The following is a 12,350-nucleotide window of genomic DNA, read 5'->3' on the forward strand; positions in this document are numbered from 1 at the left end:
CTATTTGACTTCTCATTTGAGTAGTTCTTTATGAATGTCAATCTCCTTGATGACAAAGTGATAAGGATTAAGTTCAAAGTAGAAATAATTATCCCTAGTGAATTTTAGAATGAAAACTAAGTTTTTGGTTATAACAGGTACATACAAAACATTAGATATTGAAGGTAGTAGATAAAGAAGCAAAAGTAAGGGATCCAGTATTATCTATAGTCAAACTTGATTCATTGCCAACTCGAATTTGGTCTGAGCCCCCATAGGTGAATGCAGATTGATATTAGAAAGATTCGAAGTGATATGATGAGCAAATCCATGTTTATTATTGTGGAAATCATAAGCTTCAAGCTCAGGGAACCAACAATTAATCATCATAAGAGTCTTCAAAATATTTCTCAGTACAGGTGTGATGTGCATGAACTGAACCATTTGACCTAGTAAATCTATATCTACACTCAGTAAGAGAGTGACCAGGCTTATTACAAATCTGACATTCAATATAGTAATTGTATCTCACTGGTGGTGGAGGGTAAAAATTAGATTAAGACATTTTACTACCACGATCAAATCTACCACCTCTAAATCCACCACGTACGATTATAACCAACATGACTTTTAGATTAATTACCCCAGTCAGGATGAAAATTAAGATGAGACTGAAACATATTACCTCGAGAGTAACCAGATGGAGGTGAAAAAGAAGAACCAAAAGAAGATGCAAAAGAAGAACTAGAAGTTTGTTGTTGATGAGAAAAATTTGTTGAAGCAGATATCAACTCTGGAATTGATTCACCATTGAATGTCGATTTTCCATATATGAGTGAACTGATCAAATCAACAGTGGAGATTCTTTCAAGATTTTTCAATACATGAGTGTTGACAGATGTTTTGAATGGATTATACTTTGTAGGTAATCCATAAGATCCTCATCAGAAACTACGCGATTAATTTGAGCTAGTTGATAAGAAATAGATCGATCCTTATTGAAATAAACTTGCATAAATTTAGGACCTATCTTCAAATTTTGCAAATCAGTCTTCAACTGCATCAATCTAGGTCAAATAGAAGAATTGTAATCTCTTTCTAGAGTTTTCGGAACATCACATGAAGATTCACATTCTAGAACTTGTACATTACACTTCTCAGTTAAAACACTTAATAACCAAGATAATATCACCTAATCTTGATTTAACCAGGAAATAAAGAATGGATTAGACCAAGATCAGAAGAAAATGGATCTTGCTCATTAGATGTAGTTGTTGTAGATCGAGTTTGTGTAGTCCGATAGAGATTCTAGATGAGCTTTTTAGGTGCAGGAAATGAACCATCCACATATCTAAATAAATTGAAAATGCTAAGAAGATGGGCAACTTGAGATTTCCAGACCGAGTAATTTGTGGATGTAAGGTTTGATGGTGGTTTAAATATTAAGGGAATATGAACGACAACATTAGATGACGAAGAATCAGAAGCCATTTTTTATTCGAGAGTTAACCTGAAAACTTGAAAAAGAAATTGATACAAGGTGGAGCTTCTTCTTCATAATCATAGAAAATGACCTCCCTCTGATTCCATGGCCTTTTGTTTCTGACTTTTTCTCTCTTTCTGAACATAAAAACGCTTACAACAGTTTACACAAGGTAAAGACAGAAATAGAGAAAACAACACTTTCTAAAATTGGGAATGATTTAATGACATTTACTTGATATTTTGGCGCATTTTTTTTATAAAACCCAAACGGCGATGAATTGGAAGCTTACCCTTTTATACCACTTTGAAAATCAATTGTTAAAGAATATCAGTTGAAATTAAAACTTAAAAATGATGAGGTTTCATATCTTAAAATTCATTGGATGTAGAGTTTTGTAAGAAGAATAAGTCACTTAAAAGTTAGGTTCAACTTGTTTCTCGTTTAGGTTTTACGAGAAAAATAACGTCTATCAACATAACAAATGTCTGGATACACTAGCTCTAACACCCTCAGATTCCTGCGAAGTAAGGAATTATTTTTGAAGAGAAAAGCAACCTCTTTGACGCTTCCCAACCCAGATACTAAGCATCCGGCCATATAGAGGCGGATGCTAAAAATTTGAAAACCAGTAACAACTCGAGTTTCCTCATTCTCTCCAGCTTAAGTTGGTGCTAAGCGAATGCTAGGTAATTTATTTTTTCGGACTTTTCTTTTTCATTTGGCAACAATCGATCACATTGTACAAATAAGAAATGTTGTTATATGTAATAATAGAAATTTTCTTAAATTCTCTCGAGTCTTTTCTTAAATTTTCTCTTGAGTCTACAATAAATCTAAAGAATATGATGTTTGCTTGCATGTAAGCTATACTTCAGCTTCTGCAGACAAAAGAATTAAAAAATTAGTTAGAAGAGAACAAACACAATAATACAGAATAGGGATGAATCTCTAAGAGCGACTGCAATGGTACGACTAAACTCAAAGATCAAAGACCAAAAAAAAAAAGACTAAATATGAGTTTAATCTGTATTGTGACGTTACGGGGAGAAGACCAAATTTGGTCGCGCGTAAAACAATTTTACGCATGAAGACGGGTGGAAGTATTAGTTACGTTTCATTTCTGCGCGGAATTATAAATTACGTTTCAAACGGGCGTAAATATAAATCACGTCTATTATCGAGCGTAAATATAAATTACGTTTCGTATGGGGCGGAATCTTAAATTCCGCCCGTTGATCAGACGGATTCCAAATTTATCCAAACTTTCTAAGTCACGGTGATCTTGTAGTTGTCTAATCACTTGAGTTGGTTTATCAGCATGAAATCTCAATAAGTCCTGGCAAATCTTATTAATCAAATGCAAAGGTTCCTGTTTAATATGTCTGAAAACAACACCATTCTTTTGGTTCCAAATTGACCAGACAATGTAAGCAATTTTAGAAACATTCTTTTTAAGGTTATCATCGGACAAACATCTGTTAAACCAAGACTTAATAACATGTATACTGAAACAGTCTCTTTCCAAGAGGTAAGACATAAGAAAGTCCGTTTGAGAGGGGCGGAATTTTATTGTCCGCCCCAGAGAGGCGGAATTTTGGTGTCCGCCTGGCAACGCGCGGAATTCTGCTGTCCGTCTCATCAGGCGTAAATTTATGTTATGCCCGCAACAAACGTAAATTTAAATTCCGCCCCACCAACATACGTAAATTTGGTTTACGCCCGTTAACAAACGCAATTTAAGTTTACGCCCGACAACAAACGGATTTTATATTTACGCCCGACTATATTAGGATTTGGGATTTGGTCGCGACTAAATATGGTCTGGGTTTTGATCGTGGGCTGGGTTTTGATCTTTACTCCGTCCCGCTGCGTTAGAAAATCAACCCAAATTTTTAGTCTTCCTCGCCCACTGTGGATGCTCTAAGCATAGTTTACACGCATGCAATGCACCAAATCATAGGCTAGTGCCTGCCTCTAGTACAATAAATTAATAATAATCCCTTCAGCATCCTGCAGCTTTCAAGAATTTGTCATAAGGGCTTGAAGGCGGTAATCTGAAAGAAGGTTGCTCCTTTTCGATATTAGAATGGATGAGGAGCTGCTCCTCCTGGGCTGCTGCAGTATCTTGCTGCTCAACTTCCATATCTTTTGTTTTCGCATCCCCCTCCTACAAAAAAAAAAAAAAAGAAACTCAATTAAACTATGTGAAGAACACACTAACAAAAACATCAACTAACTGGACTGAATAAAGGCTGCAGTTAATTGTTGTATAGGAGTATTATATATCTCAGATTAAAATCATCCATATCTTATGCAAATCCTAGATGAAATGAATTTTATGGTAACGATAACTACTATTATGTTCCAGTTTGGAATGTTCAGGTCGTTGAAAAATCTAGGAAGTGACAATATATCAATCCCTGATCAAATATTCAGTTCCATACCATGTCCGAAATATCATGGGCTGTTGTTTCATTCTGTGTGGATGAGTCCAACGACTCCAACCCATTTGCTTTTCGATTTTTGAAGCTTAGAAGAACTGACATCTTCTGATGTTTACCCATTACAAGGGCTTCGCACTGATTCTTCATTTGGTCGTAAGGTATAGGAGTGGTGGTCACAGGGAAGCTTGCAACTTGCCTAGCTGTTTCCAAAACCTGCAAAGATAAATATGATGACATTATGGTGTTCAGACACGTGCTTTTGTTCTGTAAAAATTTGGCACTTCTAGGAATTTTTGTTATATATTTGACTGTCAGCAGACCATAACATTTGAACGAAAATAAACCTAAAATGGGCATACCGATTCTAATAGTTGGTTAACGCTTAAAACATCGTCTGAATTGTTTGAAATTGATGTTCTCTGGTCCAATTGGCTTCCAGTTGCCTCTGGAAATGCTTCATCGTCACTCATGGCAGCCTGAGTTGACTGAAATGACACTATCTCATGTTAATGGAAGCCTTTCTTATGCTCATTTAGTCATATAGACATCAAAGTAGCAGCATAATTGTATGTGAAGAAGCAAAAAGAAGACGAACATATTTAACCTCATCAAAAGATTGAAACTCCTTTTGCACTGGCGAACCTGGTTGTGGTGTTTCCATTAACAATCCTGTTCCCATTGGGAAGTCATCATCAGGTGAAAATCCCTCTTCAAGTTGTTTCTCTATGTCCAACAACTCATCCTGCAAAGTTCACAAGTTAATGATGATTCTTACACTGGAACCAGCAGTTAACAGTTTATCTAATTATCATCAAGATTTCGTAGATTCTCTTCCCATTTAGCCTTATGAAAACAGTTGTAGATATTTTCTCTACATTCTGCAGGAGCTCACCCCATACATAGATAATAGTTATTTGATACTTGCTCTATACTTAAGATGTAGTATCATCTCTCGAAATATAAACCCCTCGTTTGACTCTTGTTAAATTCAGATATCTATATGTCAACACGCTGTTATGTGCTTCGTTGTAATGAAAATTTGCCCCAAAACTGACGTGCACAAGCATATATTTGAGTAGATAGTTTAGGAGGTTAAAGTATGTCAATTACCTCAGACATTTGGCGAAATTTTTCCATGAAGTGCGATATTAGAGTTTCTTTTAATTCTCCATTGTCTACTTCAACTTCTGAGAGGGACTTCAAAGCAGCTTCTTCATCTTCCTGAGATCCATAAACTGCCTTCTCTCCATTCGATATTGTGTGAACTACTTGCAGCTTTATATCGTCAACCAACTCAAGAAAAGGATCAACCTGTCACATGAGATAGGTTTTGATAAACACATACTCGAAAACAAATATAATTCATATGGATCTGGATTTATATACTCTAGTGAAGAGTAAAGAAATCCACCGTTTTATATGTGAGCGTTGCTTTGATAAAAGGTATTATATCCGGAAGACTGCTTGCCCTGGCTAAGAATATTAGCATGCATGAGGCCAAGGTAAACAAAGATCTTCTACGAGATGGCTGCAAAAATCCTTCAATTTGTATAAAAGAATTAACTATCAGAATAATACTTCAAGGAAAGAAACAGCAACCCAAAAAATATATATTTCTTCAAGGGCCTATGGACCTCTATTCGGTAATCTAGATAGGGAACATATCTAGATTACCCCTTGACTATCATCACTTCTATTTTTGCCCTTTGATTTTATGAGATCTTTCCTTTTACTCCCGAGCTTCTAGATTAGGAAAGCTTGTTGAAGTGACCATAGTGAATGGGTAATTTAGATATGTCTCATCTAAGAAAACCTAAAAAATAGGCACCAGAAGCTATTAGCTACTAAATTATCATTCTCATTTAGCCACTGATCTATGCACCTCTAAATACCTCTATTGATATTGTGGACAGAAAGAGGATACCACGAAAAGAGAATCAAATCCAGCTCACCTTCTTGTTCAATAGAGATACTCCTTAGCGAGAAAGCCAGCTGGAAACACCGAACTAGAGACGTTTGACTTGAGGTCTGTCATTATCAAGTAATTGGTTACTGAATACATTTAACACATAATCTAAAGACTTACAAATGAAGATTAAGTATGCCAAAAAGAGATATACACCTCACCTTCCATCGAGAAAAGAGTAGACCTAGATTATAAGTGTGAGCAATCGCCTCAAAATTTTCAGGTGAGCTCTTTGTTGATGTTGCTTGAACCCAAATTGATGAAAGCAGAAGACCCACTTGGTGACTGCTCAGCCGAAGAGAACTTACATCCTGGAACACGAACATTGAAGCCAGTCAGTTCAATAAAGAGGATTCTGAATTGAAAGAAAAGTAAAAATTTATATTAAGAGTTGCATATGAGAGAATACCGTTTGTGAGGATTTTTCAGATTCATATGACAAAGGTTGTGCAAGTGAAGGAATAAGAACAATAAAAAAGATATGGTGGGCCCCAACTCTTGTTTCATGGTCGGGGTGAACCATTGCTAAAAGCAACTGCTGAAATAGAGCTTCTGGGAAGGCCTGGACACAACAGATACAGTAATCCAAATTAGTTTTGCATTATCGTTGAATGTGCATTGCAAGCTTTACAGAATGGAGTTTAACAAGAAGTTGATGATGCGAAAGACAGTATACTTGCCTTCATACTATATGTTACATTCGGGACCATAGAGATTATTTGTGCAGCGCGATAAACAGCTGAGATCGTACTTCTAGCCACAACAGTATTAGCTATCGGGATACTTTCCAACACCACGGCCATCATATCCAAAACGGGTCCCACATCCCCAACCTGTTAAAGGTAACAAACTAATGTTTCATTTTTTTTAACCCAAAAGACAGTAAAGGTAATAATTAATTACTACAAAATACTTAAGAATGTAGAAGAAATAACAACATGAGGCTCGCTTTTAGATTCTCCAACGCAGATGGGAGTCACCAGTTACCCACATAATTTCCAGGTACACCGTACTCCGAGGTAAGAGATTTGATTAAAGTATAACATTGGCAGACTTCTAACATACAAAATAATGCAAAATGTTTATGACTAGATCTCCAGCTAAAATTGTGTCGCTGTGTGGGTTCATATACATGAATACGGATATTCAGAAAAGAAAATAGGAGTAAAGAGCAATTCAAGACCTTATTGGTAAACACCGTGAGGCACTCTTCCAATGCAGATTGAAGTGCAATGTTAGACCGGTCTGTATTATCCCCGTGGATTGAAGCTTCAGCTGAACACTGCATGCATTTCCGCAAATGTTTTACCAGGTCGCTAATTGCACCAACGGTTGCAATCGAGGGACGCAGCTTTGTGTTTTGTGCTAGCTGTATGGTAACATTAACGATATTAACCTGCATCCTGGGCTTTTTTATGACATTTTTATGATCCAAGTGCTTGACCAAGATGGATATTAACAGATTGGTGTTTTGCCCTGCAAAAAAAACACAGTTTAAGCAACAGCACATAATCATCCAACCGAGTCTTAAAATGTTAGAAGTGCCTCAGGGTTTGAGACCCGGCATGGTGCGTTCATCAAGCCCCGCAAATCTAAGCACATGACACGATCTAATCCGGGGATCAGATCTTATGTACACTCGAAAGCTACCAGTATGTGATCCAATAGAACAGCACAATTCGTTTCTGTTTACAAACTAGATATTCGAAAGTCACCTGATTTCTCCATTACGGATTGCATGTCCAATAAAATAGAAGAGGCAAGATCATTCTCAGGAGACCAGTCATTTCTTGCATCAAAGCAGCGAAAGAGCGGTTCAAGCACACGTCTGACTGTAGTTGCCTCCTTCGCTAATCCAGCCATATTGTGCAAACAAACCCTAGACCAATATGTGGGGCTCCTGGAAACATCCCTGTCCAAATCAAAAGGAGGAAGTCTATTTACAACTAATATGTGGATGTTAATTCTGAAAACAAGGGTATTTTGATGTGAGACTTACATCCCCACGTCAACCATGGGTTTTGTATTCTGTTGGGGTGGCAATGAGGGAGCTTCTTGAACACCCTGGGAGTTTTGGGGATTTGCATAATTTTCAAGAGTAGCTGATATAATCTGTTTTTAAAAATAAAAGTAAATACAGAAAAACATTACACTCAAAGCCAGAGAAGCGTAAATCTTAACATATCATAATATATCAGCAATAATAAAAGCGTGGAGCACATGATCTCAGGACAGATATGTAACGCCTATAAACTTAGGAAACATCACTTACAGCGTCAAAATCCATTGAGACGTGGGAATACTCGCCCATGAACCACACCTTGGTACAAATGAAAGAGCAAGTATGAGACAACAAAAACCAAAACAGACAGAGGCTGCTATGAGAAGGGAAGTCTATATAGTACGAGACCCAATATTGGCTATAGACGTAAACAAAATAAGTCTAAATATAAGAAACTTGCATACCTCCCTAGTATGACATGCAAATTGTATGAATGTGATGTCATTTTGGCTTACTTTTTTGTTTTGATGAAATTAATTTGGCTGCCATATTACGAGAGTGAGAGAACATTCTAACCAATAGTTTCCTAATGTAAGTAATCACTACTGCATTATTGTTGTTTTGATGTTGTTACTCAGCAATATCGTCACAACGAAAGTTCAGCCACTAGAAACCATAAAACCACAAACAGCAACTAGCCAACAAAAAAAGGAATCCAAGTCTAAGTTGGACGCAGACCAAGTGTAAAGGCCACCGAGAGAAACCATCTTCCTCGAGGTTTGACCTCTAGACGATAACAAAGTGAGCAGGCTTCCAAACAGATCTCTAACTGTCTAATAACATGTTATTTATAAATCTCCTTACAATCTATCTGACGCTGGGACCTCATATAGAAGGATGGAACAGTTCAACTCCAGGGAAGCTGGAAGCAGTATAAGGAGACAAGTGTAAGATCAATATAAAAGACTTACCATGAAAGCTAGAGCTTGAAGTCCAGCTGAGCGTAAAGTGAGAGCTCTTTCATCTTCTCCGACTTCTTGAGCCAGTTGACAAAGTTTAGGAATAAAGCCTTCTAAACTGAACATATGTGTGCCATCTATCTACTTTGATACCATAAAACATGAGCCAATTTTAGGGTTTAAAAATGGATACTTATATGGTTCATATTACACAATCATATGTTTCATACATCAGTTATCAGTTACAAAACATCTTCAATATGCATATATTAATATCTCAGTATAAACTAGAGATGGCCTATTTGTACACATGGCCCACATCTGATTATATAGCAGCAGGAACAATCACCACAACTTTAAGAACATCTGCTTTCAAAGCTGTATTTTCTTTTCTTACCATTCGGGGTTGTCCAGGGAAATGTGTGAAAAGTTGCAGTTGGTGACAGTAAGATTTGAACTATCAAATGATTGACCTTAGTCTACAAGCATGGCTTCCATGTACATGTTTATACTAAAAACTTGGAATATACCTGCCCATTGACAAAATCCACAAGAGTAAGACAACCAAGAATGCGCATCTGATCCTGTCGCGTTTGTTCTAGAAGGGTCCGCACAATAGTCAGTAAGCTGCTAGCAAATAGTGGCCTGAAACAATGAAAAGCTTTAACTATCATACCCAAAAGAGCCTGGTAGAGGAGAAAAAGAATAGCAAATCCATACCTAGCTATGACTTTCAAGGAACAAAACTGTAAAGAATGAAAACCAGTTACTCAAAGCAAAATATATGGCAGTCAAAGTTGCTAGTAATCTATCAGTATCCAGCATTCACTTTGAATTCATATTCGTCAGTTACTCATTAAAGCTCCGTTGGATAGATATCTGAAGTTATATGTGGAAGACAGCAAATCGTGTTATCATCCAAGGTGATGTAAAGGCTTTTAAATGAGTTTGTTTATATGTCTATGACGAGATTGGTGTTATGCTTGCAGTTCGAGTTGGCCACTTTATGCAAGAACAAAAAAGATCACTACTCTCACACACGCATTTTAAAAAGTTCACTAGGTAGAGGACAAATCTGTACACATGCACAAATCTTAGCATATTTGGCTAGCCTGTGCAGTGAGATGGTTGAGCTTCCAGAAATAGATCCAAAATCGAAATCAATATATCCCCATTTAATGGAGGGAACTTTTTGACTCGAAAAAAGTGACGAACAACATGTAACCATGGGACATTTCTCAATATTTGTTAGCCAATTTTAACAAACTGAGCTCCTGTATTCCCACTAAAAGATGCAGACAACGTCAAATATCTCTATGGTCCTTGAAGCGAAAGATCTCTTAATAGGAAAGACAGAGAATGACCTAAAGGATGCCTAGGTTGAACAACATAAACTTACATTTGCTCCTTACATGAGGATAGCAGTTTCCTATAAATGCACAATACAACTTTTACTGAGCCGAAGTGCTCATTCCGCAGATCTTTGTAACATCTTTGCTCCAGATATTCTGTAATCTGGACATGACGAATAAAAATACAAAGCTGAATGATAACTGTTGGTTACACTGACACTGATGTCTGTAGCAAAACATGATACAAATACAAATTAGCTTTGAGTAGAAATTAACGTTTCAGAGAGACAGAATTAACAGTTGACGTGATTCCTACTAAACCTTATATAATTGTGTGAAGAATAAATGGAAGTTAGTGAGGTAGGTTACAAGTTAAAATGAAGGACTCAATACAGTAGTATCAAAAAATTCATACTGTGTCCAGTAGCTCGCGATAACTTGTTGAGAGTGGATACCAACTTACGATTACCAAACCTAGCATTCTGAACCAGCTCGTGTCTATTTTAAAGTTAGAAGCAACAAAAAGTGTATGAATATGCCAATACTACCTTCGGAATGCGTAAAGGATTCTTTGACGCATATTCACAGAGCTTCCCAATTTTTCTATCATTTGGTTCAGCATCCTGCCACAGAAGTGAACCATCATAAGAGCAAGAAACTAAACACAATCTCAACTAAATTCCTATATTAGAATTGTTTTTTATATTTTCATGGTTCACTTTCAATTAAGAAGCACCCCCTGTCAAATGAGATTCACAATGCCCTTCCAAATTTCACATAAAGGTAAAGAAATGCCTATAGTCTAGATATGATAATGTGATCCTAAATTTAATCCCATTTAAGAAAAGTTTAATCTGCTCCTTGTTTTCTATGGGGATTATGAAAAAAAAAAAAAAAAAAGGTGAAAAGGAAATTGCAGAACCTGAGAACGAGGGAAGATCTCAGAGAGAAGTTTCTTATATCTTTTGACAGGTTGTCTGGATCTAGCTCTCAACGATGGACAAAAGAAACATAGATTACCACAAGCAGGTAATACCCGCCTCGACGTTACCCCCATCTTTGACTTATCTGTCTATCAAATACAACCATCTAGCTATCAACAATAAGAAAAACGAAACAAATCGGGATTCATTTCAAAGGAAAAACAACTTACCAAATCAAAAATGAGGGATATGAATCAACTGCAAAGTCTAGAATTAGCGATCTGTAAATAGACTTGAAACAAGATAAAAAGAGAATAAAAAAAAATAATCAAAGATTTTGTTTTATTACAAGATTAAAAACAAACAAATCTGATTTGTTTTTTTTTTAGAATGGATTGAATTTATTTTTAATTTAATTACCTGTTATTGTCTGATACGAGGGGAAAAGCCGAGCGGCGACGACGACGACGGCACCCGATTTCCACCCGCGAAATCATCATAATAGTAAATATAGAAGAGTGAGGAAGAAGCAAGAAAATTATAAAAAAACTAAAAACGGTTGTGTTTTTCAATATACGGAAAGGAAAAGCATGCATCGGCCTCCTGTACCCTTTTTATGGAATCTTTCTCTTGTATTCAGCAACGAGCCAATAACAACTCACGTGAACTCATTCACTCACTCTTTTAAAGAGTCCTGCGAGCAACGGCACTGGAGCTGAGTATAACCAAAGATTAAAGACCAAAAAAATGATCAAATTTAAGTTTAGTCAGATGTGTGACGCTACGTGCAGAAGATTAAATTTGGTCGAGCGTGCACTATACGTTCGCCTGGTGTGGGGCGTAAATTATACGTACGCCCGATGAGATTCCAAAAACAAAAAAAACAAAAAAAAAATGGGGCGGAGGTATAAAGCCCGCCCCATATATAAAGTTAATTAAAAACAAAGAGTGGGGCGAAGGTATAAAACACGTCTGGTGTGGGGCGGAGACTCTATGCACGCCTGGTGTGGGGCATTAACTATACACCCGCCTGGTGGTGGGGCGTTAACTATACGTTCGCTCGACTATATTTGGTTTTGGTCTTGGTTTTGGACCAAATATAGTCTGGAATTTGGTCTTTGGTCCGGATTTTAATCGATAGTCTGTCCGCTGTGTCTCGTTTTTTGACCAAATATTTGGTTATACTCGCCCACTGTGGTTGCTCTAATGGACCTAAACAAACTCATTTTTTTGTTGAGC

General features: G+C 36.9%; 1 protein-coding gene across 2 annotated transcripts; it reads right to left on the reverse strand.

Annotated features, from left to right (window-relative positions):
• Positions 1 to 3,344: 3,344 nt before the first annotated feature.
• On the reverse strand, positions 3,345 to 11,679 carry LOC113358222 (protein EFR3 homolog). 2 transcript variants are annotated; one of them, XM_026601758.1, is made up of 21 exons: positions 11,532 to 11,679; positions 11,342 to 11,403; positions 11,111 to 11,260; positions 10,737 to 10,811; positions 10,236 to 10,351; positions 9,367 to 9,481; positions 8,849 to 8,977; positions 8,148 to 8,195; positions 7,875 to 7,987; positions 7,591 to 7,787; positions 7,059 to 7,351; positions 6,556 to 6,708; positions 6,285 to 6,437; positions 6,037 to 6,186; positions 5,862 to 5,937; positions 5,321 to 5,448; positions 5,020 to 5,220; positions 4,514 to 4,651; positions 4,269 to 4,394; positions 3,910 to 4,122; positions 3,345 to 3,632 (listed from the first exon to the last, which is right to left on the reverse strand). In XM_026601758.1, exons 3-21 carry the CDS (start codon positions 11,243 to 11,245, stop codon positions 3,468 to 3,470), a joined length of 2,724 nt encoding a protein of 907 aa, XP_026457543.1. In that variant the 5' UTR covers positions 11,246 to 11,260; positions 11,342 to 11,403; positions 11,532 to 11,679; the 3' UTR covers positions 3,345 to 3,467. The 2 variants fall into 2 exon arrangements, with proteins under 2 accessions (XP_026457543.1, XP_026457544.1); XM_026601759.1 differs by lacking the exons at positions 10,737 to 10,811; positions 11,111 to 11,260; positions 11,342 to 11,403; positions 11,532 to 11,679 and having other exon boundaries at positions 8,849 to 8,980; positions 10,236 to 10,254.
• Between the last annotated feature and the right edge of the window lie 671 nt (positions 11,680 to 12,350).

This window comes from Papaver somniferum, chromosome 3 (genome assembly GCF_003573695.1).
Source record: "Papaver somniferum cultivar HN1 chromosome 3, ASM357369v1, whole genome shotgun sequence".
Lineage (NCBI taxonomy): Eukaryota > Viridiplantae > Streptophyta > Magnoliopsida > Ranunculales > Papaveraceae > Papaver > Papaver somniferum.

What these genes read in the sequence shown, in the direction of transcription:
- LOC113358222 (XM_026601758.1), bottom strand. Translation starts at nt 11,245, where the DNA reads ATGGGGGTAACGTCGAGGCGGGTATTACCTGCTTGTGGTAATCTATGT. An exon ending in TCTCAATGGATTTTGACGCT is followed by an intron (nt 7,988 to 8,147) that starts GTAAGTGATGTT and finishes TTTTAAAAACAG; the next exon opens with ATTATATCAGCTACTCTTGA. An exon ending in TTAACCAACTATTAGAATCG is followed by an intron (nt 4,123 to 4,268) that starts GTATGCCCATTT and finishes TTATCTTTGCAG; the next exon opens with GTTTTGGAAACAGCTAGGCA.